This window comes from Plectrocnemia conspersa, unplaced genomic scaffold (assembly GCF_051122295.1).
Source record: "Plectrocnemia conspersa isolate PC_06_02 unplaced genomic scaffold, ASM5112229v1 ptg000011l, whole genome shotgun sequence".
In the NCBI taxonomy this organism is placed as follows: domain Eukaryota; kingdom Metazoa; phylum Arthropoda; class Insecta; order Trichoptera; family Polycentropodidae; genus Plectrocnemia; species Plectrocnemia conspersa.
In genome coordinates this window covers 514,469-541,901 of record NW_028277175.1, presented here as the reverse complement: position 1 = coordinate 541,901, position 27,433 = coordinate 514,469, and the positions used below count along the sequence as shown (strand labels likewise).

Sequence of the window (27,433 nt, the reverse complement as noted above, 5' to 3'; positions counted from 1 at the left end):
CTCTACACCCGCCACCTTCCAGGTATATTGCTTTTACGCATTAACTTCTGGAAGGCGACTGTTCTAAAGCCTTTTTTTTTTTTTTTTTTTTCTCCTATCTTTCAAGATTTAGGCTTTTGTTTCATTATTCAATGACCCCTTGTTCTTCAGTGGGGATAGCTCTTCGGCTTCTCTCATCTTCCTCTTTGGCGGTCATAACGCACGATATAAAGTATTGATAAGCTGACCACACCTTTTTGTCACTCAGCATGGAGGGGACCATGTTCTCTGGCGATATTTGTGTACCTATTGCTTCTTCCAGATCACGCCTCTTCTCACTCCATGCTGGACAGCTAAAGATCGTGTGGGCAGCGTCGTCAATTTCAGTCGCGTCGCAATGGTGACACTCTGGTGTTGCTTCCTTACCTATCCTATGTAGGTAAGAACCGAAGCAACCGTGTCCCGTGAGTGCCTGTGTGAGGTGGTAGCTCAACTCACCGTGATCTCTGTGGCTCCATGCCTTCAAATTCACGATGAGCCTGCGCGTCCAGCGCCCTTTTTCTGATGCGTCCCACCGTTCCTGCCACTTGGCCATGGTCAGCTCTCTGGCTATTGCTTTTTCCCGCCCATTGTAGATTGCCTGTCACTCAAAAGCAAGCAGGTCGATGGGCGGAATGCCGGATATCACCAGAATCGCGTCCTCTGATACCGTGCGATATGCCGAAGCGACTCTCAACGCGCTTCTCCGTTGAACTCTGGCCAGCTTGAGCCTCGTTCTTTCCACCCTCATAGAGTTAGCCCATACGGGAGCTCCGTATAGAAGGGTGGAGTGGACCACTTCGTTATACAGTCGTCTTCTCTTCGACTTGGGTCCACCGACGTTCGGCATCAATCTGGCCAGTTCTCCGGCGACGCGTGCCGCCTTCGCCGCTGCCTTTTCTACATGCGCCGTAAATCGCAACTTGTCGTCTATTTCTATTCCGAGATACCGCATAGTCCTAGTGAACGGTATTTCAAAGTCGTCGACGACGATATTCGGGGGCGCCAGGTTCCTGCGCCTCGTGAAAAAGACGGCCTCCGTTTTGTGGACGGCAAGTTGTAGTCCCGCGCCGTCCATCCATCTTTTTACGTTTCGGAGAGCTTCCTCCGCTGCTAGGCGCATGTACTGGTCAGACTTTGCCGTGACCACGATGGCGACGTCGTCGGCGAAAGCTACGAGGCTGGCTTCTTCGGGCATGGGCGTCCTTGGCAGCCCGTCGTACATGACGTTCCACAGCGCCGGTCCTAGTACGGACCCTTGTGGAACGCCTGCTGTGATGTTTCGCTGTGATTTTTTGCCCATGCAATCATACTCCAGTACCCTGTCGGAGAAATAGCTTTTTATCATCCGAATGAGGTAGGCTGGAATTCCGATCTTACTCGCTGCGTCAAGAGTCGTGCGCCAGCGTGCGGTATTAAACGCGTTTTGCACGTCTAGCGCAATGAGGATTACATTTTCACTCCTTTTGACGCTTCCTTGCCACGCTCTGCGTACGATGCTGACGATTTCTTTCGCAGCGTCGATGGTGGAACGTCCAGGGCGGAAGCCGAACTGATGCGGAGACAGACCTTTCTCCTCATCTTCAAGGCAGTGGTGTAGCCGCTGCAGGATCATCCTTTCCAGCAGTTTGCCTAGGCCGTCGAGCATGCAGAGTGGTCTGTACGCTGAAGGGCCCGGCGTCGTGGTGCTGCCTTTCGGGATAAGCACGAACCGCTGTCGCTTCCAGGGCGATGCAAAGATGCCTTCAACCAGACATGCGTTGAAAGTTGTCAACAGCAACGCTAGATCTTTTTCTGCAATGTGCTTTATCACCGCATTAGGGACACAGTCTGGTCCAGGTGCTCTTACGCAATTGATGCGCTTAGCGGCTTTTTGTAGTTCTTCTTTCAAAAATGGGAGAAAAACTTCTCAAGATTCTGTCAGGCTGCTGCGTCTTTCGGTCGCTTGGTGGTGGGGGAAGAGCCCATCAACCACTGTCTTCGTGTTTTTATGGTTGTTAAGGTAGTGGTCTACATATCCTTTTTTCAATTTTTTCCTTACAATTCTGTAAGGGGTTCCCCACGGGTCGGCGTCGACCGATTTGCACAGTTCGACCCAGCAGCGTGTCTTGCTCTGTTTGATGGCATGGCGCAGTGCTTTTTTGGCCTCTTTGTGAGCTTGCTGTTTTTCTACGTCTTCATGGTGCCTTTGTGCTTGCCGCCGGGAGGCTAAGCACGCGCGTCGTAGGTCGGCTATGGATTCGTTCCACTAGTAGGCCAGCCTTCTGTGCGCGGCGCCTCCGCGCCTTGGCATCGAAGCGTCGCAGTCTTCACGCAGAAGATGGTTCAGCGAGCGTACGACCGCTTCCGCTCCCACCCCGCTGCTAGCGGTCTGTAACACTGTTTCGCGTCTGGCTTCGATTACCTGTTCCAAGGCAGCGCGGTCGAGCTTTCGCGAGCTCCAGCCTTCAGCCGCGCGCTGCGGCGTTTTGTGGGCTCGGTCGGCTATTTCAAAGCTCACGTACCGGTGGTCGCTGTGCGAGTAGATGTCCTCCACTTTCCAATTTAGGACTCTACCCGCCGTCGTTTCGTCAACGAAAGTAACGTCGATGACCGAACCAGTACTGCCCCGGACAAAGGTGTATTGCCCGCCTTCGTTTGCGGCGTGTAGACGCAGGTTTGAAGCCATCTCGCAGAGCAAGTTTCCTCTTCGGTCTGTCACCGCAGATCCCCATTCCGAAGATTTGGCATTGAAATCACCAGCGACTACGACTGGGAGGTGCGACGTTCTGACGCTCTCTTCGAGGCCGGCTAGGCCATGAGCGAACGTGTCGATCGGTGCGTTGGGCGAGAAGTAGCAACTGTATACTCGCATTCCGCCCAGCTCGATCCATGCCCATCCATCACTGCTGCGGTTGCAAGCGTTTGTGACCATTAGTTGGCCCACTGGCACGTAAATTGCAGCCCTCGAGCTAGCGTCCGCGTACCACCTGTTGGGCAGGTCTCGGTACTGTTCAGACACAATTACCGCATCAGCTCTTTCGTCGAGAGCTGTTTGCAGAAGTAGATCCTGCGCCGTCTGGCAACCGTTGAGGTTAATCTGTAGAAACCTAGGCATTTCTGATATTACTTCTGCGCGCTAACTCTTTCTGAAACGCGCTGCATCTGTTGCTTCCGCTTGTGTGCGAGTAAGTTGCTGGATTTGAGTTGCTATTTTTTCAGCACAAAAAACATCGCGGCGAGTTGCTGCAGTTAACCGCAATGTGACCAGCCAGCCCGCACCTTCTGCAGAGCTTCGAGTTGTCTTCCGCCTCGCATTTTGCGGCAGTGTGTCCGAATGACGTGCAGCGGTAGCAGCGTAGGACGTTGACGCGTTCTCGCACGCGGCATCTCACTAGTTCAATTTTTATTCGTCCTAGTTTTAATAGGGCTTCGGAACTAGCTGTGTCTCTGATTTTTACGACACAGGTTTGTGTGCCGCCGTGCGCTGGTCTTTTGCTAATTATTGTTATTGAATTAGCATCATCCTCACGCAGAGCTCCTTGTAGGGCCTCAACGACGTCATCAGCTGTGACGCCTTCGTCAAGGTCTCTAATAATTGCTGTGACCGTGCGGACCGGTGCGGACCTTCGCACCGTCGCTTTTGTCCCAGCTGCTTCCACTATGATAGCCTGGAGAGCGTCAGCTTCTTCGCCCTCCTTCTTAAGCCGAAATATAAGCTCCCCGCTAGCGTTGCGCCTAATGGCACCCACCTCCAAGTTGGTGTTTTTTGTAGCCGTGTGGACGCTGCGTAAAACCTTCGCATAAGTATTTGCATCCTTATGTTCTTTGCAGGTGACTACAATTGCTTGTAGCAGTGCCCTCTTGCGGCGAGGTTTTTGCGCAGTTTTTCCACAATTATTTTGTGGCGCAGGGAGAGGAGGTTCTTTTTTTAATTCTGCTTTCTTTTTTTTCCTTGGTACCACGGTCCGCCATTCGGGGGCAACCACTGCCTGGCTTCATATAAGAACTTATTCACGTAACCGCCGTAGTTTGAACAGTTGAAAATTTAGCAACATTGCACTTGTCATTACATCGGCTTTCAACATTTGTCAATACAGTAGCATAGTTATTTTTGTTAATTCACATAATAATAAGCAGAAGCGTGGTGAAGAATTGGCAGTCAGGCGCAGGTTATCCGCTGTATTCAGAATCATTTGTATGTTATAATAATTACATTATAATCATGCGCCGGCCAGTCCGTGTTGCTAGTGTACCGCATAGCTCCTGATATCCAATTAAATCGGCCCCCACATTTTTTTTATTAATATAAGTAAAAGAATATGTAGTAATAATAATTTTATTCGTTCTTCATGAGCCTTACATTTTTTTATTAATAATATAAATAAAAGACTATGTAATAATAAGAATTTTATTCGTTCTTCAAGAGAATATCTCTTTCTTTTTAAATATATATATTTTTACATATAAAATAATGACTTTCAACAAAATTAAAACTATCGAGAGTTCCCAAAGACTAACAATTATAAACATCTGTATTTTTTAGGCGAATTGAATTGACAAAGCTTTTCGATCATGCGTCAGCGACGAACTATCGTTTTGTGGTTAAATACGCATATTAAAAATAACTATTGTTAATGTGGCACTCTATTGTTGGTCATAATCGGTATAAGTACAGTACCCGTCCATCGCTGCCTAACCAAAAAATTACTCTACACACACACATGGAAGACGACCTTATTACCAAAATCAAAAAATACAAATCAACTATGTATATATATATATATTATTGCTGCGCATAATATTCTTTTACATACAAAAATAAGCTAAACATTTTCGGGAACTCGCACTAACTACAATAACTATGAAACAATTTCGAAGAAATATAGTAATAAAAAATTAAAGCTATTCTAATAATAAAATAATTATTGATCTTCTCGTTCAAATAGTTGGCAGGCGTTAATTTTAAATATACAATAGTCAAAAGGTATTTTGTTCATTTCTAGCCTAATCTTAAAAACGGACTAGCCTAAAACGAAGCCTAGGGCTCCAGTTTAATCATCACAACGCTTCAAAAATTCATGTTCGATAAAAACGAAAGCTAAAAAAACTATTTATGTACAATATATTTTATAAATATAAATTTCAAAACTAGTGGACTGATTATTATTTTTATATAATATATAAACAATTTTAGGCATTGCATCTATCATACAATCTCAAAATTAATTACAGAACACTAAAAAGATCGTCGAGATCGAATTCATTTAAGGCTTAAACAGCTTTTGCTCTCGAACAAGAACGCCATTCTATGGCGTTTTAATTTTATCACACTTTAATTACTAGAATTTATATAATTAGCATAGAAACATAGTTTTATAATTGATTTTATTTAGTAAAAATGCAATGCATTACATCAATTTGTGGACTATAACGTCACATTGTATTCGATTATGTTTTTAAAAAAAATTAATAGAATTTCTTAATAAATTCTTTAACTCGTCCCTTTCAGATCTATAATCCATTTATGACACTTTTAAAGTGTAAATCGTACAATATTTAACTAGAATTTAACCAGTCATTATTTATTCGTTTAACTAATTCACACATTTTTTACTAATACTATATATATTATACAAACAAGATACATTTAGGAACTGGAAAAAAATATTGGCTTTTTTACCTGTTAATGACAAGTTGACGAATAGTTCTAAAATAATAAACAACAAAATATATTAAAAAGATTGACAGAGTGCATTTTTGTGTCTTTTATTGCAAAATTATAAGCACATAGCTAGATTAGGCATAGCGACACTCCGTTTCAGTTCGCATGCGAGCGAACCGTTTTATATGTTTTTTCTTCTTTTCAAATAATTTAATCGGAAAAATGATCAGCAAATTAAATATGAATATAGTAATCTAGCTATATGCGAATATTTAACCTGCATTGCATATTCTATAGCGTTATTTTGTATTAAATGTATATAAAATCGTATAGTGATCTATGAAAATATTAGTGTATATTATTTAATGGAGCGGTTCAAGCTAGGAATATGTAATTGTACTAATCGTCAATATATATCGACACCTCTCGTATAGTCTATATATGTTTTTCACACTGTTCATTTTAGTGTTTTTTCTACGCCGGAATGTTTGGCAAATTTCCGCTAGATCTCCTCCTGAGCTGCTTCCAAAATCGCCTGTCCAGTTTCTCCTGAAATATCACATCATATTCCAGAAAATCCACTATTGGCGTAAAATGTGCATAGAATCAAAGCCGACTGTGCAAAGAAAACGATTATGTGCGATACCTTGGAACATAATCATATACGAAACGAAAAATAAACCCTGGAAGGCGACCGTGGAAGCAGATCTTTCAAAGAGATCGCTAATAGATAAAGAACGAAACAAAAAAAAAACAAAAAAAACAACCATGACATAATGAAAGCTCAAAAGAATCGTTTCTCTTCAAAGGTAGGCGTGAAGCTACTCCGAACGAACGAGGTCTCGATCTGGAAATCCACACCGAAGCTTCAGGACGAAAGTTGAAAAGCGACAGTATAAAATCTAAGTGTGAATTGTGACAACGCAGGACCTTATAAAAATAATTTCAGCACACGGAGTATACAAAATATCGTCCTTTTCGCATTACTTTAAATATATATCATACGTAAAAAACGCCTAATAAAATCCTGACTTTATCACAAATGTATTTAATATATTCGATTGAATATTGTTTTATCACAAAAATGTAATCTCTTTTATGTCGTTCTTGAACACAGATGGTGAGGTCTCGAATTCGCTCTTTGTGAATGAAATTATGCAGTTTCAAAGAATAATCGGATAAAACAACTTTCAAAGTGTTTATACAAAGCCATTGACAAAGCAAATCTTGTAATATCCATGACTGCTCACGTGCGGCTGTTGTCTCCGCGGAGAGTACGGACGTCTTTCGGGACTGTCGGACGACGCCCGTCTCCTCACGAGCCCCATTCTGCAAAATGCCTTATAAGAAATATAAACACATTTAATTAGCTACGAATAATTCATTTATAACTCGATTCAATCGTGCAATCAAAAAAGCTAACTTTTTCAGAACCGTAGTGAAGACATTACATTATTTAAATAAGCGCTAGCTAACACCTCAGCTTTTTCCCGATCCGTAATTTTTTAAATACTTTAATATCCACTAACACACTCGCACTACTTAAAAATGGACTTAAAATATAAGTTAATTTTATTTTTTTTAATTTACGGATAGAGTATGGTAAATTAACTAAGCAAACAGCATATTTTATTCAAATAAAAACAAAATAATAGTATTTTTATTTAATTCTGCTGTTTATTTTTATTACAAATTTCACCACCATGACTTGACGTTATATTGGCCATTACATACAAATAAAAATAAAATTATAGTGCACACTTAAAATAATTGAGCACCGTTCCACATTTTCCAGCACTTCATAGATACATAGGTGAGAATAAGGGACGCGATCGCGACTCTCAGACACTATCACTCACAGCAGAAAGTCGCCACATTATTACTTGTGATTAATATTTCTGCAACTATGCTTCAGGTCCAAACAATAAAATTGTTTGATTTAGATAAAGTATTTTTTGCATAAAAAAGCCGTGCCACTTTTGTTTATTCTTTATTACAAATCTGATAGATTTTCCCAATGCGTCATGATGGCTATTATACATAAAATAAAAATAAATAATGTTGCACATCTAAAATAGATTAGCATCATCCCACATATTGTGTATAGCTTCTAACAGCTATCGTCAAAAACACGTGAATGGCTTGTGCAAGAGGAGCATTTATGAACGCTGACGTCTTCGCCGCAACGGTAAAGAATAGGGGACGCGATCGCGACTATCTGAAGGCACTTTAAAACTCGCAATAATGTGTTACTAAATAACTAAATTGGTGTAAAAAATATATTTTATTACTTATTTATTTTTATGGAATTTCATGATATATGTATTTTTGTAAAAATACTTAAAGAAGTTTTTCAATTTAATTTTATTTTTCTTTTTAATCAGTTCAGCGGTGTTCTGTCGTATAAATACTTGAAGAGATAAGGGTATGCTTTTATCCGACCATTGTCAATGGTTTGAGGTGGACCCAGAATCATTGTGCGATCGCTTTTCACTTGAGTCTGTGATCTATGGCTTATAATCTAAATTCATCGAAGCTCTTAAGAAGTCTTGATACTTGATTATATATACTAATACTCAGAGAAAGACTCACGCGTTTTGAGGGCGACCAATGAGGACATAGTCAAGGAATATTTTATAAACTCATCGATCCCGATCGTCTGTTGAGTTCAACTTGGACTCTTCCGCATTTGACACCGCCACCCGATACTGACACCTGTATAGTAAAATATTCACTATGGCTCTGATTTCAATATTGTCAAACAAAAGGAAAGAAGCTGATTGAATGTTGAGGTATAAACTTACAACCTAGCTGTGGGACGTGGACGGCGAGCCCCTCGGCGGACAGTTCTCGCTTCCAGGTATGCAAGACGCTCCATCGTTGGCACCTTTGTTTGACCTGAACCACATCACCAGCATTTAAAGCTTTCGTTCGATATATTATAATACACGCTAGACGTACCTGGAGGAACAGACGCAGAATTGCTCAAAATAGTACTTTGGAGCCTTACGGGAATGTGGGAGCGGGGGGGAAGACCCAATGGGCGCCGGACCCACCCGCAAGGGCCGTTCACTTGATCCTGAAAGCAAAACAAGCACAAATAATAATTAGAACTGCTCAGATCCACCTAAAATCAACGAGTAGATTGTAGTTACCCAACGCTGCTCGTGCTCCGCTAGTATGTCCGTTCCCTCCTGAAGTGCCAGGCGCATTTCCATTCGGGGGCTGAGTCTCTCCCCTCCTGTCTCTCCAGCAAAAGCATCCCCAACAGAATCTCCCCCCGTCGGTACGCTCACGCAGGACTCCGAATCTTCGCTGCCGTCTGGGGCGGAACGACACCCCTCCAGTGTCGAGCTCGACGTGCTTCTGCCGCCCAACCCTCGCTCTAGCGAATCTCTTAATACTAAAAATACAAACACAAAGTCACAATCACATCTACAAATTGCCCACACTTTCATGTGTACTCATACTCGAAATATTTTACAAGAATAAACTAAGTCAAACTAAATATATATATCACAAGCTCTACTCTATGTGTTCTACAATACAATAAAACAATATATAGTTATCTTCAATGCCAATTATTTAGAAACATTGTTTCATAAAGAAGGTGGCGCAGAATCTCATTCGAGCGTATAAGAGATTTTTTGCCGTTCAAAGAACGCAGCAATTCACAAGCATAATGCACCACCCTGCTTTTCTATCATGCAACAATCAGTACTGTTTGTTGGTGTACTCACGCAGTGGCGAGACGGGTCCGAGGAACCCTGGAGGCGGTATGGGGTTGGTGGGCGTGCGGTCGGGGCTGGGCGGGGTTCCGGGAAGTCCAGGAAGTCCAGGGAGTCCAGGGAGAGCCGCAGGGGGCCTTGGGTCAGCAACACCGCCAGCCGCGCCGCTGCCCTGCCGGCGACACCGACGCACACCGACACGGCATGCCGCTATGTTACTAAACCCTATCACTGGCCACTAACCTAACGCTCTCCATCTTATCCGTCGCCACCGCACGCTTATACTACTTTCTACTAAAACTGGGCTCAATGCAAAGAATTCTCAACACTCGTTGAAAGCATTTGGTTAGTTCGTAATAAGTATTCTGGCATCACTGTTAGTCTGTGAAGTTCAAAACTACATGTACATAAAAAAAGTCTTTCAATCCCTTTATTGCGTAAAATGGATAATTTTTTTTTTCTAATTCATGAAAAGTGCAACTCTGTTGCTTCATTCATGAATTAGGCTAATTATCTGACAAATGAGTGAATTAGATATTGCATTGAGAAAAGTAACAAATTCAATTTTTTATTGCATATGTTTGAAATAGGTCATTCACATAGGATATGTCACGAAAAAATGCTTAAAAAAAAGTTCAGACATGATGCTAAAAATTGAAGACATGTAAGTGCGCTTGTGCACTCATGTGAGTGCGCAAGCGGGAAGCGGTTGAAAGACCGTGAAAGACACTCGAATTAACTTGATAATTTTACAATTTGCTTAAGCTATAGCGCATCGGTCATAAATGTCCAGTAATAAAAAAGGCTAATCAATTTACACCTCCAGATCATCGTAATTGGGCATAGAATCAATAAGTGGGTGAGCACTAAGCCTCCCTCACGGCAAAACAAGTGCATATATTTTTTATCTTAGATAGCGTAAATCGTCTATTAATAGACAACCACTGAAATTAAATATTTATGTATAGAAATCATCAAACGAATTGCTTTATTCAGATTGAAAACATTACTATGTTACATATTATTTAATTATTGAGAGTTCAGTCGAACACGCGCAGTCGAATCGACCAAGACGTGTAATAAAAAACCGTGAAAGTAGCCGTAAGACTTATGATAATTTTGTAATGTTTTATTACACTCTTTTTTCTGACAAATTTTGCATTATTAAATTGCGCGTAATTTATATATAAGAATCACACATTTAAATCGTCGTAATTGACCGTGGCAGCAATAAGTGGGCGAGCACTAAACCTCCCTTACGGAAAAAATACGTACATATAATTATAGTATCAAATAGCGTAAACCAACTATTAACAGATGTCCACTGAAATTAAATTTATCATCAAACCAATTGCTCTCTTTAGATTGAAAACATTGCTATGTTACATATTTTTAATACAATTTAATTAAAATTTGTGTGATAAAGCTTTGAACCCAGTATCTTCGGCCAGTGAAGGATTGTCACATCCTAATGTGATATTGTATATGTATATGTATGTATATTTGACTAATTTATGTATAGTATGTAACAAAAAAATACAAATCGTCCTTATATTATATAGTAAATTAACGTTGACAATTTGCATTTTAAATTTTAAGCATCGACAATCAAAATGTTTTGATAACATCGATACATCGGATCTACTAGTATATGTATACTATTACATACTGCATTTACATGTATGTATATATATATATTAACAATACACTATGTATAAATATATGTAGATATGTAAAAATAATTACCGGATACAGAATATAAGTAATTAGTGACAAACACGCAAAAATAAAGAGACATTCATATGGCGATCTTCGATCCACAACAACTTTTTATTTTATGTTCAATTACTGTCAAGACTATTAAAATCAGTATCCCAAATCTAAAAATGCAAACGTTCTCAATTAATAAAACCGTTTAAAGTATCATATTATCAAACTTATATCGAATGAAATGCGTATAATACAAATGGCAGATTTGGGACACTTTTGGTGTGTGATCAAATCGTCACCTTGCGCTAAATTGCGCTATCTGCAATTTGACTGCCGTTCAAGGAGCAGATAGCACATTATAGAACTAGAGGACGAAATGTATGTATGTATGTACATTGAATTCTTCATAAGACTCAAGATTACCTGATCGGTTGGACTGGGAGTAATTTCTGAATTCGCTTCCGCGCTACTGGAAGAAGATGCGTCTGAGCCTTCTTCTTCCATTAGAGGTTCTAATCGCCTTCTGCAATTTATATTATATTTATATATATAGAATTAATTTAATACAAACTTAAATATGTTACCTTGGCAATAATGGCCTCAAAGACGGTCCTGTAATGGGCGGCGTCATCAAAAGCTCATCCATCATCAGTTCCGTATCTTCATCTCCAGGACAAGAAGATGATGACTTTGTAGGGGACTGAAAATACAAATGAATCAACGACTTCTCAAAGCAACTATATAAAATATGTATACCGATAAAGTAGCATGATCAGAGTCCGGAAAAGCATGATCGCTTAAATCTCCAGAAGATGGAGTGCCCCACATTTCTTCACCAGAAGCACCAGATCCTTCGTTACAGTCGTTCTCAATTCCGACGACTCCGCGTACAGTTCTCCATTCTCCAGCTCCCAAATATCTGTAACAAAAGTTTTACAAGAATTTTAAATATCTGTACAACAATATATTTACCACAAAGATAAGATAACCCAATTTATATGCTGCAATATGTATGTGTCAAACAGCTATTCATAATCGTTAGTCGTATTCTGCGACGAAATTTAAGGACTGTGAAGATAAAAATCATAGCTGTTGATTGTCCTGGCTCAGTTTAAAAATGTTCCTCAAAGACGTGAAGCTCTTTAAAGATATCATAATTTCAGGTTATCATTTATGAAATCTCTTTGGAAATAGTGCAGGTTTTAGAAAAAAACATTTTATACTAGTCATTGTTTTCTTGATAGCATATAAGTCAAAATGTTTAACTTCTACTTGGACTACCACTTTGCTTCCGACTTGGAATATATGACATTTAGATAGGTGGAGCTACGATAGATAGGTTTCACATATAAACCGTGTTATTTTATCCTTGCTGTGAAAAAACTTGTACAATGCAACTACCTTTCAAAAAAAGAAGCTCCCGTTGAAGCAGCTCCAGATTCAGCCAGACTGTTCAGCAGCGCCATTTTCTCCACAACGTAATTCCCCGCTCTGGCTGTCCATCCTAATAGGCCTTGAGATGTATCAGTCTCTATGAAAATGTGGAAAAGGTCAACTCGCCATTTACGGTGAGCGAATCTTTAAAAACATACCTTTTTCTTGCGGAGGGCTGGAGTTGTTTAAATTCGCGTCTTCCACGTCATCCGAAGGTATTCTTTCCAGGCTGGACATAGTGCCATATCTGGATAGTATAGATCAAATTTAAACCTTTATATTGGTAAGTCAGTAAGTATAAAGAGAATGAGTAACCTCTTCAATGCTAAGTATGGAGGTTCTTCTGCTATCGGCGAATCATCCGGAGAGTCTTCTGCGTGGTACTATAATTTAAAAAAATCTAAAGCTGTCTTATATTCAATATTATGAAATCTGAAAAGTCCAAAACCCGGATGGAGCTCTTAAAGATCAGGCGTGTCTTCGAAACTAGCAGTCCCTTAAAATCAACGACTACCATAGAGATTTTGGACTTATTAGATCATGCGTCAATAGAGTGGAAGTATAGAACGAAAGGAAACTAAAAATCGTACAGGTAGTAGGTTTTTGTTTTCGCTTAAGAAATCCGGCGTCGGAGGAACGACTGCTATATTTGGCACTGTGTTTTGAGTCCTCGGCACTGTCCTCGGAGAAGGTTGTCGGTTCTGAGGATCGAGCTGCATCAGATGCGCCGCTGGATTCATCGCGGAGAGACCTGGAAACGTTCGATCCTAGATTGACACAAGTTCTTTCAATAAACTAAGAGTAAAAGATCACCAACCCATCAGCATTAGCGGCGACCACGAAAATTCTGAAGCTTTACTTCTATCTTTGGCGACGCTGTTCCTTAGATCTCCGTTGGCGGGAGTCTTCGAAGGACTCGAGAAAAAGTCTGCGTTGAACGTCGAGGTCGGTATGCTCATCGTTTCTATCTTGGATTGAGTTAATTCACTAGCTAAACACCTATTTATGGACTTCGAGGCACTGTTTCTTTCCACTATAGTCTTTCCCATATAGATCTTGTTGTGGTCTTTGAATTTGCTCCGAAAAGGACTGCCTTTGTTCAAGACTATGTTTTCTACGCATTTGATTTCGTTCAAGAACTTTTCTTGAGCTATGACGCATTGCACGGTCTCTTCGTTGCTTCCTTCCGAAGCGTTCGAGTTCCTACCTGGACTCAAAGACTTCTTACCCGTGGAGTTACTGAAAGCTATGGAGCTACAAGTGGTGTGGGCGTAAGATAAAGGACTGTTGGTGCTATACAGAGTGGAATGGGAACTGTCGCTCTTTTGAGAGCAGGGACTTTTAGGCGAAGCTCTGTTTAAAGGACTAGAACAGCTTTCTTTAGAGTCTGAATTCTTAAAAAACGACTCTCTGCTCTTCATTATGGCAGATCTGATCTCTGACATTGTTTCTAACGCGCTTTTCTTCTCCGGAGAGATGCTCAGCTTACTTTCTGCGTCGCAGCATTTGATTCGATCCGCTTCCTTCTGATGACAGTGGCTGTGGTTATTCATCTTTGATTCGCTTTCGATGCTATCGTTGGATTTATCATTATGGATGACAGATTTGCTGGACGATGTGACTAAGGGACTGCTGGGTTTCGAAAAACAGCGCTTGTGGCACTGTCGACACACTGCCACAGTTTCGGGAACTACGGGACTCGACCTTACCGTTATCTGCGGTTGCAAGAAAATCGAATGAAGATTTGCTCTGGTTATGTATTTTTTCCAGACTCAATTACCTGACTGTCTGAATTAGTGCTACGCGAAGGACTGTGGTCGTTTTCTGATGGAGATTTCTCTAGACTCAACTGAGCTGTAGCTGGAGATTTTGTACACAATTGCTCTACATCCAAAAGGCGAAGCTCGTTAGATCTTTTTCTCAGCTGTTCGGCGCTCCAAATCTGCTGTATAAACCTAAGATTAATATCCTTGCTTTGTAAGATTTTTTTAAGTCTGAAACCTACTTCCGGCTCCGGTTCCGGCGGAACTGATCCATTTCCAGGATGCGTCTTCATCCATCTGGCTAAATGAAGAGCTGCTCCTTTGCAAGCTAACCTTGAAGATCTAGTACCTTCTTCGGTTATGATTTCAGGCAGAGCCGATACGATCTAGGATAAATTAAACTTGTTTACTATTTAAGAAAATTAGAAGAGAATCTAAAGCGGTACTTCATATAGTTTTTGAAATCTCTATTCTATTTAATTATTCCAATTATTATTATTATATATACCTATTGATCTAAATTATTGTTTTTATTATTATATTACATTAAATTTCTATGAACTCAATCGCTAGTATCGCAAATATTTGAGGTAAAATAAAACACAAAAAATCAATTTTATAAAAAGAAATAAATTTATTTCAATATTTAAAAATATTTTCTTTTTTAACATTTACACACACAGAGACAGTGAATTAACAACATGTGCTATAAGTATAAATCGGCTGGATTTTTTTTTTCAAAAAAAAAAATGAGCTTCATTTTTAATTTTTTTTGAAGTCATTGAAATTGTGAATATTTGCGATGCTAACGATTAATATTCAACCACATTAATAAATAAAAAAACACACAAGTACAACATTTTCAGTTACTAATAAATCAACAACCGATAGTTTGAGTATTAAAAAATTATTGCACTTATTCATATATAAGAGTAAAAAATCATAAAAATTAAAAAAAATTGATGCGAAACGCAAATACATGGGAAAAGGTCGACATCAGCGTCGCAATTATCCACTTTTTACAAAAAAATCTTATACTATACCATAATTATTAAATACATAAGGATTACGCATTTCTTAAATCAACAGAAAATTTTAAAAAGCTTCGTTTTTTGTATAACATCATCAAAATTTCAGGTACATTAGCGTTCGAATCGATTTACAAGATAAACACCGAATGAAAATAAAATGTACAAAAATTACAGATACCATAAAAAAAAGCAAATTTTAATTTTTAATAAAAAAAAATTAGTCTTAAAGAAATAGAGAACTTATAAATTCAGTCAATTGCAAAGCGTAATAATTTTTAAATTCAATCTCCGAAAATAATTTCGATCTTTATTTTGTATAATCATACTTAAATATACCCTGGTTATTATATAAAAAATCAAGCTCAAATCAAAAACATTCATAATTCGATACAAATTTCTAAAAACGGGGTTTTTGATTACTATTATTATTATGATTACGGTTTTTTAAAACTTCGAAACTATCTAACTATCGTCATGTAAAATTTAAACAACTATTTTCTAAATTTTCATATTTTTTTGTCAAAAACAACTTTTTATCAGACTAACAAACTACTAAAGTAAAAAAATATTTTCATCAAAACTGCTAGATTATCACTAAACACGATAAACGTACTTGCCTTCAGCACGATCGCCGCTTTTCTATTGTATATCCACACAAATTATTTGCTATGTTAAAAAGTATATAGTTTAAAAATTCACACCTTTCTATTAAATAAAAATCACCAAAAAAAAAAATTTGGCAAATTTGGAAATGGAAGAGGTAGTTTGCGTTTAAACATACTATGTTTTTTGGCCAACACCAGTCTTTTATTAAATTAAAATGCCTTAAAACGCAGCTAATACTCGTTGGAGGCGTTGAGAATATTAAGGGACAACTCCAAAAATTCTTTATGTATGAAACTAAATGCTTACGATCTACATTTTCAATAGTCAGTGCCTAAAAACAACGCTCTTTTGTATGCCCTGTGATTAGTCGATCGCCCTGAGGAGCGATACCGGTATGTGTAAGGACACGGGACTGTATTGATTTTTTTTAAGAACGTTTGATAAGATTGTTATTGGCAACACCAAAGCTTCTAATATATAATCTATTTCTTATTCACTAAACTATATTTTTGGACTCAAAAACATTTCATTTGTCATTCGTCCAGTGGAGCTGTACCGGTAGGTGTGAATACACAGAGCATTATTTATTAATATTAGTGTTTTATTTATTTTAACTAAATATTATATATGTTCCACTTAACAATCACGTGAATTTTGCGTTTATTGCTTTTAAGGCACTGATTCTTGAGGAAAATAAATATTATAATCAATGTTACTGTACCTTTAAATTCATATAAACTCTATCATCCCTAAGCTAGGTACATTTTCATTCCAAAATATTTATTAATTTATAAAAAAAATCAATGAATTGAATTAAAAAAATAGTGTTTTATAAACTTTTACTTGATTAACGATCAAATTTGAGTGGGGTTGCTTCGTACCCCATTCCGGTTGTCACACCCATTTTTGAAATTTCAGTACATTAAGGTTAATGAGCTGTGAAAATAAAAAGTTGCCACCTAAAATTCTCAATGCCTCGTAATCAAGTTGAGTCACACGGTGCATATTATTGTACGGCTTTGATTAGAAAATAGTCTCAAAAGTACATTTTGCAATCTCTCGGCAGCATCGTTGGATAAAACATTGGGAACTTCCAGACCTTCCAAATCTTAAAAACAATTCAAAGATCAAAGATCCATGGTGTTTGAAGGATGACACCTCCCCCGGATCTTACTCAAACGCCTGGCACTAAAAAAATCGTCTCGGAAGTATATATTCTCTTCGACGTCCGTTTTAAAACAAGGGTCTAAATTGAGACCGGTTAAAGCCAAATCTGCTTCGAAAGACTCCCATCTGCAAAGACCGTCAGAGTCCCACAGCTCCGGATCGTCGGCGTTGCATTCCTCTACAAAATCATGGTAGTGGTTTCCAGGGGCATAGTCTGTCGTAGAAGGAGTGAGAATAGCACTAGGAGAAGAAGGCGTTTCAGAGTTACTGACGAACCTTTTTTGAATGGAGTAATTATCTTCAGATGTGCATTTTTCTAAGCTACTCATGGAGACAAAGTGGGAGGAGAACGTTTGGGAGTTTTTCGAAGATTCTCCGGGTGAAATGTTGGGCGGAGGGGTGTCTGGGGTTTTGGCGTTGTTTTGCAAGTTCGAAGGCGCTAGGTATTTGTCATCGTCGTTATAGTAATCGTTGTTGTTATCGATCTCGTCTTCGTTGATCCTGTCAGTGAGTAGTTCTAGAGAAGTCAACGCGAACCTATCTATGTACTCTTCGTCAATGATGGACCTGTTCGCTGTCGCGTTGGATAGTTTAGAAACTGAACCGTATCCCGCACCCGTAGATGCGAAACTGACCGAATGGTGGCGATTGTCTGAAGGTGCTGCGAGAGAAGGGAGAGCTGGCCGAGAACGAGGCCCTAAAGAAGCGAACGATACCTGCCGCTGCTGGGAATCTAGGGTAACCTCCGAGTAGCAACCCAACGGTGCTGGTGACTCCATAGGAGAACTCAAAGGCGTTCCACTCGAAGAATTCACGCGACATCTGAAATGCAATTACAAACGTTAATCTTTAATAGTATTTCAAAATATATAAAGTATCGATTCTTAAACTGATGCAATCTCGAGAACGTGGAAGTAATACGGTACTTGAATTTTTTTGATTATGATATTGGCATGTAAATAAAACTTCCCGTCGGATGCCTGTCCATATTTATTATTAGAAAATCTAATTAATTTAAAAAAAATACTTATTCATTTGTTTATAATTATTTATTTTTTTATATGTATCAGATGGTCTAAATCGTTTAAGTTGTCTGGTGTAGTCATATATAATAATGTAGTTTGATTGCCATTTTGTTGCGTTTGCGTTTATGATTCGATTGAGTATCGATTTATCGAAATTATATAGTTCAATATTTATTTTATTTTTATGAACCAGACCAGCTCCTCATACCTGACATTGAATAGGTTCTGCTTCTATCAGGCACCAAAAGAAGACGTGATCGTATAAAATTTGTTAATACTATACAAATCAAAATTAAATATGCAACTAAATCTATGCTCATCGATCAGAATTAAAATTATATTTTTTTATGATCAGGATGCGTCATGATGGTCATTATATAAATACAAAAGTAAAAAAATAGTTATAATGCACACCTAAAATAGATGAGCACCATACCACATATTATTTTTCCAGCTTTGTTTTGGCAAGCTCATTGAGAGGAGCGTTCACACGCACTGATATCCAGACCCCATTGGTTAAGAATAAGGGGCGCGATCGTGACTCTTTAGGTCACTTCGAAGCTCGCAACCGAAAGCCACTGAACAATTACAGGTGGTAGTAATATACTCTTAGCAGCAGCGATTGCCATAGCTCACATTCGGACACTCGAAAAACAAGCTAACAAGACCATTCAAAAAACCGAAGTTGCTAAACTGTCAAAGAAGAATATGACTTTTACGAGTGCTTTTTGAAATTATATTACACCAACCTGTATTTTAGAATGGAGAGATTTTGTCATCATTAAAATGCACAAGAGGTTACTAGCGTTCGCCGACTGTGATTATGGATATATCTGAGCAACATAGCAGGTGCCGAAAAAACAGTGACTAGTCTGAAGTTTTCAATACAGGATTTATCGCCTTTTTTATGGATCAGGGTGACAGATAATCGAAGGAGTGCAATGAATCGATGCGTACCGCTTAAATCCGACGAATTTCAAAAATATTCCAGGATCATAATAAATAAACTGTTAAGACCAAATCATATGGACGATGCTTAAGACCAAGAAAATAAGTTAACGGCTAATGATTATCAACGTGTGGTAAAATTGGCGTCATTTTTTGTCCGACCGATTAATAAATAGTTCATTCATTGAATCGACCCAGTAAATGTGTAATAATAGTGTGCTTAAATATATTAATCTTGAACTTACATCTGTCGCAGAAGAAGGCTCTGCCAAACTGCTTTTAGATCCGAAGAAGGCGCTCGTAAGATTATCGTTCTCGCTCTAGCTCTCACAGGAGGACCACATCTTGCCGTTGGACTATTAGCTCTTCCTGGACCGACAGCTAATCTAAATTCATTAGCTGAAACAACAAGTATATAAAAAATACAGTTCATGATTAAACTATTGAAAATCTTATATAATACCTTTCTTTCTGACGTTGAAGCAAGTTTCAGTTATATTAGCTATAGGTAACGGTTCTTCAGTAATGAATAGCACTCTGTCTCTAGAGACGGTCGCAAACAGCAAAAGGTCGCTAAACAACAGAGCCCAATATGGTCTCACAGCTCTACCCTCAACTCTGGCTAAGTCTCCGCCAAAGATCCACTGTCTTCCAGGTTTCGCCAATGTAAATGGCTGAAATTAGGCATAGATTATAATATAAGATCATCAAAAACCAAAATAATATGTGTCACTCACCTTACACCTTGTAAACACTAAGCGACTTTCTAAATCAGCTACTGATAGCAAAGGTCTTCCTTCGCCTAGAGGACCCATGAGACCAGCGCCGGCTGTTATATCGTGATAAGCAGTCTGTTCGAAAGATATTTAGTTAAATCCAAATGAGACTTAATAAATAATTATAAATGGGAGACCAAGGATAATAATATGAACTAAGTATATCCGCCCTACCAATGAAGGCTCATCCTTATCTCATCGGTTCGCGACGCCATTGAAATTCGGTAGTTTTTTTCACCAATTGATTTTTGTTTATGATCTATTTGAAATATGAATTTACATAATACATCGAAATCTTGACAAACGCAATGACAGATACACTTGTCTCATATCACAAATACTGACATTAACTCGATTTATTGCGCTTTTAACGTGTTTTTTATTTACAACGATATATGGCCATTATTAAAAAAATAAGTTATATCCTCTTTTCTGTGGTCTCCGGTCTTTCTTAGTCATAAATACCTGTAATTCGTTAACGAGCTTAACCAAAGCCGTATGATCCGGATGCGAGGCTGGAACTATAGCTCTGGCGGCTCTCAAAAGTCTTAACAATTCCCTAAATTGCTCTAAAGGTTTGTGGATAAACTGAGTGACGTCAGGTTTCCTCCTCGGAATGGCCGGTTCAGTACATAGTTTAACGAAATTGCCACCTTGCTGCCTAGATTTTTGTACCTATTCCGATAAAAACACACAAATTATAGCTTCTATAGATTAAGTATAACTCAAAGGGGTCGATTGATTCTCACCAGCACGCAATCCGCTCTTTTGAGTCCGTTACAATAAGTTTTATAGAGGGAGATAATTGTGGGTAGTCTAGCTAAATATACACTTGCTATTAAATTTAATTGCACTTCCCCTTCCTCAGTCACTATCTGCTCCAAGATTTCTTCAGACAGCCGCAGCAGCTAGAGATAGAATAATTAATGTTTTCTCGATCTATAGATTCAAATTGGTATTTTTTGTACCTCTTCGCAGTTTTGATATAGTAGTTTGTGTTCCGCGGGCGTGATTACGTCAACTCTGGAAGCCAAAGGCACAACGTATCGTTCGATACCGAACTGCATCCAAGATGTGTACTGCTGTTCCCTTAACACTACTGCATGTAGAGCTCTTATGTGCTCACCGACGCCACTGTTTGTGGTTACGTTCATGGCACTTCCTGCTCCAGTGACGCTCTAAAATAATAAAATAATCATATAAAAGACGACCTATTCAAGAGGCAGTATACAATAACAGCTCTTGAATTTCTGCCTTGTAATTGGTCAGTCGCTTGAGGGGCGCTACCGGTATATGTAAGTACACAGTGTTAGTAATGTTTTATTATTCAAATAAAATGTACCTTTTTTAAAAATATTTCATTAAAGTACTATACGTTAATCAATAACTATATATTATATAATTATCATAAGCAAGTCTAAAGATATATTTATTTGAAACTTGTTGTGTTAAAAAGTTCGTTTGAGCTTAAAATAATTTAAGAATAGATAAATGCGGCATCTTCAGAAAACATTTATTATAGATCGATATCATAATAATAAAAATACGAATATACAGCGGTGAGAGCGACAGCGAGTCTTAATGCTTTGTTATTTACACGTTTTATGTTCAAAATCTTACTTTTTTGTAAGTGTAACTCAAAAATTAATCAGTGAATTTTAAACGTTTTAACCCAGTCTGAACGAAGAGGGGTACGTATATACCCCATTTCTGTTTTATTTTTAAATGATTTTATTTATATTTTTTGTAGACCTGTATTAAAATATTATACATGCTTTATTGCCTTTAAGTTGATTCTAGACAGAGCTATGTGCTTAAAAATGTTTTTTGATTTTTTTGTGTATAATTATGTAATACAAAAAAACAATTATAGCACAAAACATTTAGTAAGAATATCCATAAAGTCAATAATATATACGTACATATGTACATACATGTATTATTTATTTTATTTATTGCTTGTAAATCTTTCTTTGTAACATGACACGCTTTGGCCCAATACGTTACAATGGGGTACTACTAAATAGTTGTGAGATTTTCATAAGTAAGATTTTGTTTGATTATCTGCATAACAATTTAAAAAAATATTTTATTTTTATGAAAATCTTCGCTGTAGCATAACAGGCGTTAGAACCATGCGTTACAATGGAGTAAACATAGTAGTGAGATTTTTATAACTGAGATCTTATTTGAATATTACTGCACAAGAGTAATCCGAAATCAATAAAAAATATTTTATTTCATTATAAATCTTTCACTGTGTCGTAACATGCACTAGCTTTATGAGCTACAATGAGATAGACACAAACAACACTCATAAGTTGTAAGATTTTAATAATTATAAACTAATATTTCAACTAACATCCGATAGATGTAACTATGCGCCACTTATTTTAATAATCCATCAACAGGCTTTAGTGGACCAGTAACATGGTTTTTATCCGCATTTTTATGTTTCTCAAAAGCGTTGACAAAGTCCTTCATGCGATATTAATAAGTGAGATTAGGAAAATATAGGAAAACCTATATTTGAATAAGACTTTGGGGTCCAACCGTCCCCCTGTTCGTTCAACGCATATACTATTTATCTTGTTAGATACAGGTTATGATATGAAACAGATTCGTATATTTTAGAGCATTATAAATAGATAACTGGATGTACCAATATTTAATAAAATCTGTCCTATTTTTTCCTCGATTTTATCTAATTTTTTTAAGATTTCTAATATAATAGAAACTTTAAAGAACTCATTTATAAACATATTTATAGTGTCATAAAAAATACATACATAATTTATTAAATTATAATTGTTATATAAAAGTGAAATGATTCGCATAATAATTAACAAAAAATAAAATAATAATATGTTATTAAAAATTGATGTATAAAATATTCTAAATTAAGAAACGTATGAGAATGAATGTCGGGCATTGTGTTTCGTACACTTTAGAACAATAGATAACTTAATATAGCTTTATATAGTCTGTCCAGTTTTTTTTATTTTCCTTGATTTCTTAAGATTTTTGATAAACTTTACACTTTAGAGAACTCAATTATTAACATGATTATAGTGTTGCAAAAATACAAATAAGTTAGTAAATAAAAAAAAATATTTTAGCAGTAAAATGTTTTAAAAATTACTTTATAAAAAATCGAAAATTATTATAAAATAAAAGGTATGATACAATACAAATTATTGATGCGCTAAATGTAAAATTGCTAGCTCCATATTTGACAACTTTACAGAAGAAACAGATTAAATTGAAAATAGGTAAATAGAGCAATATATCAATTTTCTTAATATTAAATTTTGGTGTATATATAGAGATTTTGGAACAAGTGTATTTCGATTATAGATACAAGATGACATTTTTAAGTGATTTTCACCTAAAAGTAGAGTTAGAAAATTTACACTTCAATATATGAGAATCAACGTCATCATTATATTATAATTAAATATAACATTATACCATTATTTAAAATATGTACTAATTTTTTTCATATTTCAAATTTACCCATTATTGCTGATTAGTGATAAATTTTAAACTTAAGTGGTTTGCATAATAATAATAATAATAATAAATGCATATAAAATAAAAATTGATGAAAAAAAATAATAAAAAAATATGTTATGAAAAATTTATTTACAAAAAAACACAATGTAACATAAATGGTGAACGAATAACAGAACAAAAATAAATAAATAAAAACTAATTAACAAAATAACACTTAGCTATACGTGAAAACACAAATCGTAATAATTATTAAAAAAAAATAGGAAAAACCAGACTCTATTCAGAGTCCATAAAAAATAATCTACTAACAGTATAATCATTAGCTACACGGTTAAAACTATTCAACGCGTTTAAGTTATATTTTTAAAATAAATAATAAATAGAAAAAAATACTAAAATAATGTAACTTTTCTCAACTGGCCAAAAATTGTCCTAAATCTTAGACTAGACTCTTCAATTTTCGCTAATTTTGGATTAATTTTAAATAACATAATCTTACAAAAAAATCTACATAAAACATAAAAATAACATGAAATGATCAATAAGCGTTATTTACCCCAAAACGTGTCTATGGAGATCTCCACGACAGGATACATAATACAAATCTTAAAGTAATAGTTTTTTATGTACAATATCTCAATCCATTTGCTAAAAATTCATCCTATCCTTTTCAGGATCATAGCACCATTCACTCGATAACATCCTTTTCCTATTAATTTACACAATGAGACCTTCACCCACCTCCCTGGTGAAAGCCAGGTGCGGCAGAGCTTGCGGTCTTCTTCTGGCTGGTGTCGGCTCTGCCAAAGACCTAGCTGAGGGAGCTCTCCCAGAAAAAGCTGCTCTTGGAGAGCAAGGAGCCTCCGAGATGGTCACGTGAGAAGCTATGGATCCTCTGGCCATATTTAAAGGGTGTCCGACTTGATGAGGAATTCGCCTGAACGTTTCTAGTTGCAGCTGATTACCGCTGGTTCTGAAATTATTAAGATATATTAAGAACAAATTGATTTTATATGGCATTCAACGTAGGCTTAAAAACACTCACTTGATTAAGTTAAGCACTTGAGCTTCCGGCATAGTTACTACGTTGTGCCGGTCTACGAACACCAAATAGTCTCCAGGTAAAAGACCAGCTCTTTCTGCTGCTTTTCCAGCTTCCACGCGTTCTACTCTTGGAGGTCTTGTCCATACGACTGAAAATCCAAAGCCTTGATCTGCAGTCCTTACAAGCCTAAAAATATTCATTATTTAAAAAAAATTATATGCGGACGTAAACCGTGTTGATGGTCTGCTAAATACTGCCGACAGTATTTATCTCGAGAAAGCTGTAAATCTGATAAAGTAATGAAAGCTTAAGATACCTTCTACTGGTGGTGAAAGGAGTTCTCCCAGCTCTATTTCCAGACGCTTTTCTTTGCACAGCGGCAGGTGCTGCATCAGGTCCTTCGATGGGGTCCAATTCCAAGTACCTCAAGAATAGATGCTCGTCCGCTTCGCGCTGCTGCGCTGTCAGCTTTCCAGTGCCTGAAAATCCAAAGAAAACTATCAGTTATGGTCAAACAATTTTGAAAAATGTGCCAGCAAGGAAAGTCGAATACTCCCAGAGCGGTGAAAGTTTCACCCGGCTCAACTTTAGGGTCGTGAAAATTGAAACGGAATTGTGTGTGAAAAAGTGCGAAGGTTTGTTGGAACACTTCCAGCGCGCCGCGGGGACGCATTCAATTGTCGGCCATTGTCGCCGGAAAATGAAAACAGGCCACCCTGCCTGTCCGCCAGGGCCGTAAATTATTAATCCGGGCCGCAAAGCGGCGACGACGCACAGTGATCCATCTAGTAGAATCTAGATGAAAACATGCGCATCGAACGACGTTCGAAAACGTAAAACTTAAATATAAGTGAGCATTTATTTTTTAAACTTATAACTACTATCAAATATTTGACCGTTAATTGGTAACTGAATATGGACCTAAGTATAAGGGATCAATATACAAATTAAATTACATTCGATCATTACATATTATATTTTCTTAGATTTTCCTAATCTCTTGAATAAATAGCATAATTACTGGGTCACGCGTAGCGACATATATTGATTATAAGCTGTCATAATAATTTATTTTAAATAAAATATCTATGATTTACAGACTTTGACTTCAGTCTGGTGTCTCACTACTTTCTTAGTAGTTGTTGATCGTGTTTACCCCATTGTACCGCATTATAGACAATATATAGATATATAGCTTTAAATATTTTTATCGAATAAAAATAATAATGGGTTAGCATAGACATTTATTAGTAGTTGAATAATAAAAAAAATAAAAATAATTGTTAATTGAGACAATTTTTAAATGCATTGTACAAACAATCGCGTTCTATTGTAAATACCTTATAAGCCCTTGCACAAAGGACCTAAACAAAGTCGAACGGTCGGTGCTAAATACAAAGGAATGCATTGCATAATTAGACATTTTTAATTGCATCATTAAGAATTCTATTTAATTTTAAATTAAAATATGCATATAGCACAATTAAATAGATGTTTGTTTGACAATAACAAATAGTCTGTTTTCGCTCCGAACCTAAACATTTAGAAGGAACGTTCCAGTTCCTTCATTTCAAAGATATATTAGCACACATCTATAAAAAATTAATTCCATCGGGAATATAATTTCTTAAAAAAAGTTTAGTTTCTTATCATTTTAAATATTTTTTAAAACATGACATTGCATTAGCCCAATGCGTTACAACAGAGTAATTTTATTTTATTTATTTATCTATATTTTATTAAGATCATCATAGCCTGCTAACGGCATTGGGGGGAGGGCAGGTGGCAGTTCATTTAATGAACTATTTTACTAAGAATTCAATTGAAACCGAAATATTAAAAAAAAACACTGATTGGCCAATTTTCGCCTCCCTCCTTCCCCACCCCCCCCCCCTCCTATGAAAAAACGTCCCTGATTCTAAACTAGAAAATCTCAGGTTATTCCTCAAAAAAATCTTTAATATTTTTTAAAATATGTTATTTCAGTGAAATCATATCGAACTAAGGCAACTCAGGGGATAATATGCGAAAGCAGTAAGTAATAAAATATGATAGCTATCCTTACCGATGTTACTATGGATTTATAATATAAAAGTAGTGGTTAAATACAAGCAAACCGAATTTTGGTCAATAGGAGGTCGCAAAAACAATTATCACTTCTCAGAAGTAAAAAATTCACGTCAAAAGCAATAAAATCGTGTCGCAGTGGGAGCGCTCGGTAACGAGTGGCGACGGCTGCATAAAAGGCGTTAGCCCAATGGGTTACAGCAGTCAACAACTACTAAGAGAATTTAAGATAATTTTATGAATTGTTAAATAAATGTAACGTCATCCAAATGCGTCACAGTGGGGTAAAAATAATCAGCAATTACTAAGTGCCGTTTGTCAAATTCTATGTATTGTTAAATTCAACATGCTATTTTTTTTATTTGTTGCAAATCTCTTGCAGCAATAGGCATTAGCTCAATGTGTTACAGTGGGGTAAATAAAATCAACAACTACTGTGACTTTTGACTAATTCTATATATAATTAAGTAAATATAATGATTTCGAACATATGTATTTTATTGTTTAATGAATATAATGATTTTGAACATATTTTTATTTAATGTATATGTTCCATAGAAATATGACAGCCATTATCCCAATACGTTAGAGCGGGGTAAACACAATCAATAACTACTGAGTGACTTTTGGCTAATTTCGTATATTGTTAAATGAATATAATTATATTCAACATATTTTTTATTTAATGTAAATTTTCCGCAACAATATGACAGACATTAGCCCAATGCGTTAAAGCGGGGTAAAATGACTTTTGGCCAATTCTATACATTGTTAAATAAATGTAATAATATTCAACGGGCATTAGCCCAATGCTTTACAGCGGGTAAGCACAATCAACAACTACAAAGTGACTTTTGTCTAATTATTGTTATGAAATATATTTAACATCTTATTTATTTTATGACAATCTCTTGCTGCAATATGACAGACATTATCCCAATGCGTTAGAGCGGAG

The 27,433-nt window shown here is 37.0% G+C and overlaps 2 protein-coding genes across 5 annotated transcripts in view; both read right to left on the bottom strand.

Moving 5' to 3' along the window:
* Positions 1 to 2,266: 2,266 nt before the first annotated feature.
* Positions 2,267 to 3,115, bottom strand: LOC148229057 (uncharacterized). The gene has a single exon (XM_088196801.1). It carries the CDS (start codon positions 3,113 to 3,115, stop codon positions 2,267 to 2,269), a length of 849 nt encoding a protein of 282 aa, XP_088052927.1.
* Positions 3,116 to 5,555: 2,440 nt separating this feature from the next.
* LOC148229055 (uncharacterized) overlaps positions 5,556 to 27,433 on the bottom strand; it is a 61,821-nt gene continuing 39,943 nt past the window's right edge. For 2 of the 4 annotated variants that reach the window (XM_088197120.1, XM_088197121.1), the window contains 25 exons: positions 24,728 to 24,890; positions 24,412 to 24,597; positions 24,108 to 24,339; positions 20,819 to 21,028; positions 20,600 to 20,758; positions 20,316 to 20,525; positions 19,812 to 19,925; positions 19,538 to 19,748; positions 19,320 to 19,473; positions 17,818 to 17,923; positions 14,540 to 14,683; positions 14,315 to 14,479; positions 13,352 to 14,249; positions 13,125 to 13,285; positions 12,850 to 12,917; positions 12,693 to 12,781; positions 12,502 to 12,631; positions 11,857 to 12,019; positions 11,685 to 11,800; positions 11,524 to 11,623; positions 9,403 to 9,562; positions 8,818 to 9,065; positions 8,624 to 8,741; positions 8,470 to 8,560; positions 5,851 to 6,991 (listed from right to left, as the gene is read on the bottom strand). In XM_088197120.1, coding sequence (XP_088053246.1) covers positions 6,862 to 6,991; positions 8,470 to 8,560; positions 8,624 to 8,741; positions 8,818 to 9,065; positions 9,403 to 9,562; positions 11,524 to 11,623; positions 11,685 to 11,800; positions 11,857 to 12,019; positions 12,502 to 12,631; positions 12,693 to 12,781; positions 12,850 to 12,917; positions 13,125 to 13,285; positions 13,352 to 14,249; positions 14,315 to 14,479; positions 14,540 to 14,683; positions 17,818 to 17,923; positions 19,320 to 19,473; positions 19,538 to 19,748; positions 19,812 to 19,925; positions 20,316 to 20,525; positions 20,600 to 20,758; positions 20,819 to 21,028; positions 24,108 to 24,339; positions 24,412 to 24,597; positions 24,728 to 24,890 — 4,526 coding nt within the window. In that variant the 3' untranslated portion in view covers positions 5,851 to 6,861. Of the gene's footprint in view, positions 5,708 to 5,850; positions 6,992 to 8,469; positions 8,561 to 8,623; positions 8,742 to 8,817; positions 9,066 to 9,402; positions 9,563 to 11,523; positions 11,624 to 11,684; positions 11,801 to 11,856; positions 12,020 to 12,501; positions 12,632 to 12,692; positions 12,782 to 12,849; positions 12,935 to 13,124; positions 13,286 to 13,351; positions 14,250 to 14,314; positions 14,480 to 14,539; positions 14,684 to 17,817; positions 17,924 to 19,319; positions 19,474 to 19,537; positions 19,749 to 19,811; positions 19,926 to 20,315; positions 20,526 to 20,599; positions 20,759 to 20,818; positions 21,029 to 24,107; positions 24,340 to 24,411; positions 24,598 to 24,727; positions 24,891 to 27,433 lie in introns of those variants that run through there. The other 2 variants (XM_088197122.1, XM_088197123.1) reach the window with 2 other exon arrangements.

Coding starts and splice junctions, on each gene's coding strand:
- LOC148229057 (XM_088196801.1), bottom strand. CDS start 3,115: ATGCCTAGGTTTCTACAGATTAACCTCAACGGTTGCCAGACGGCGCAG.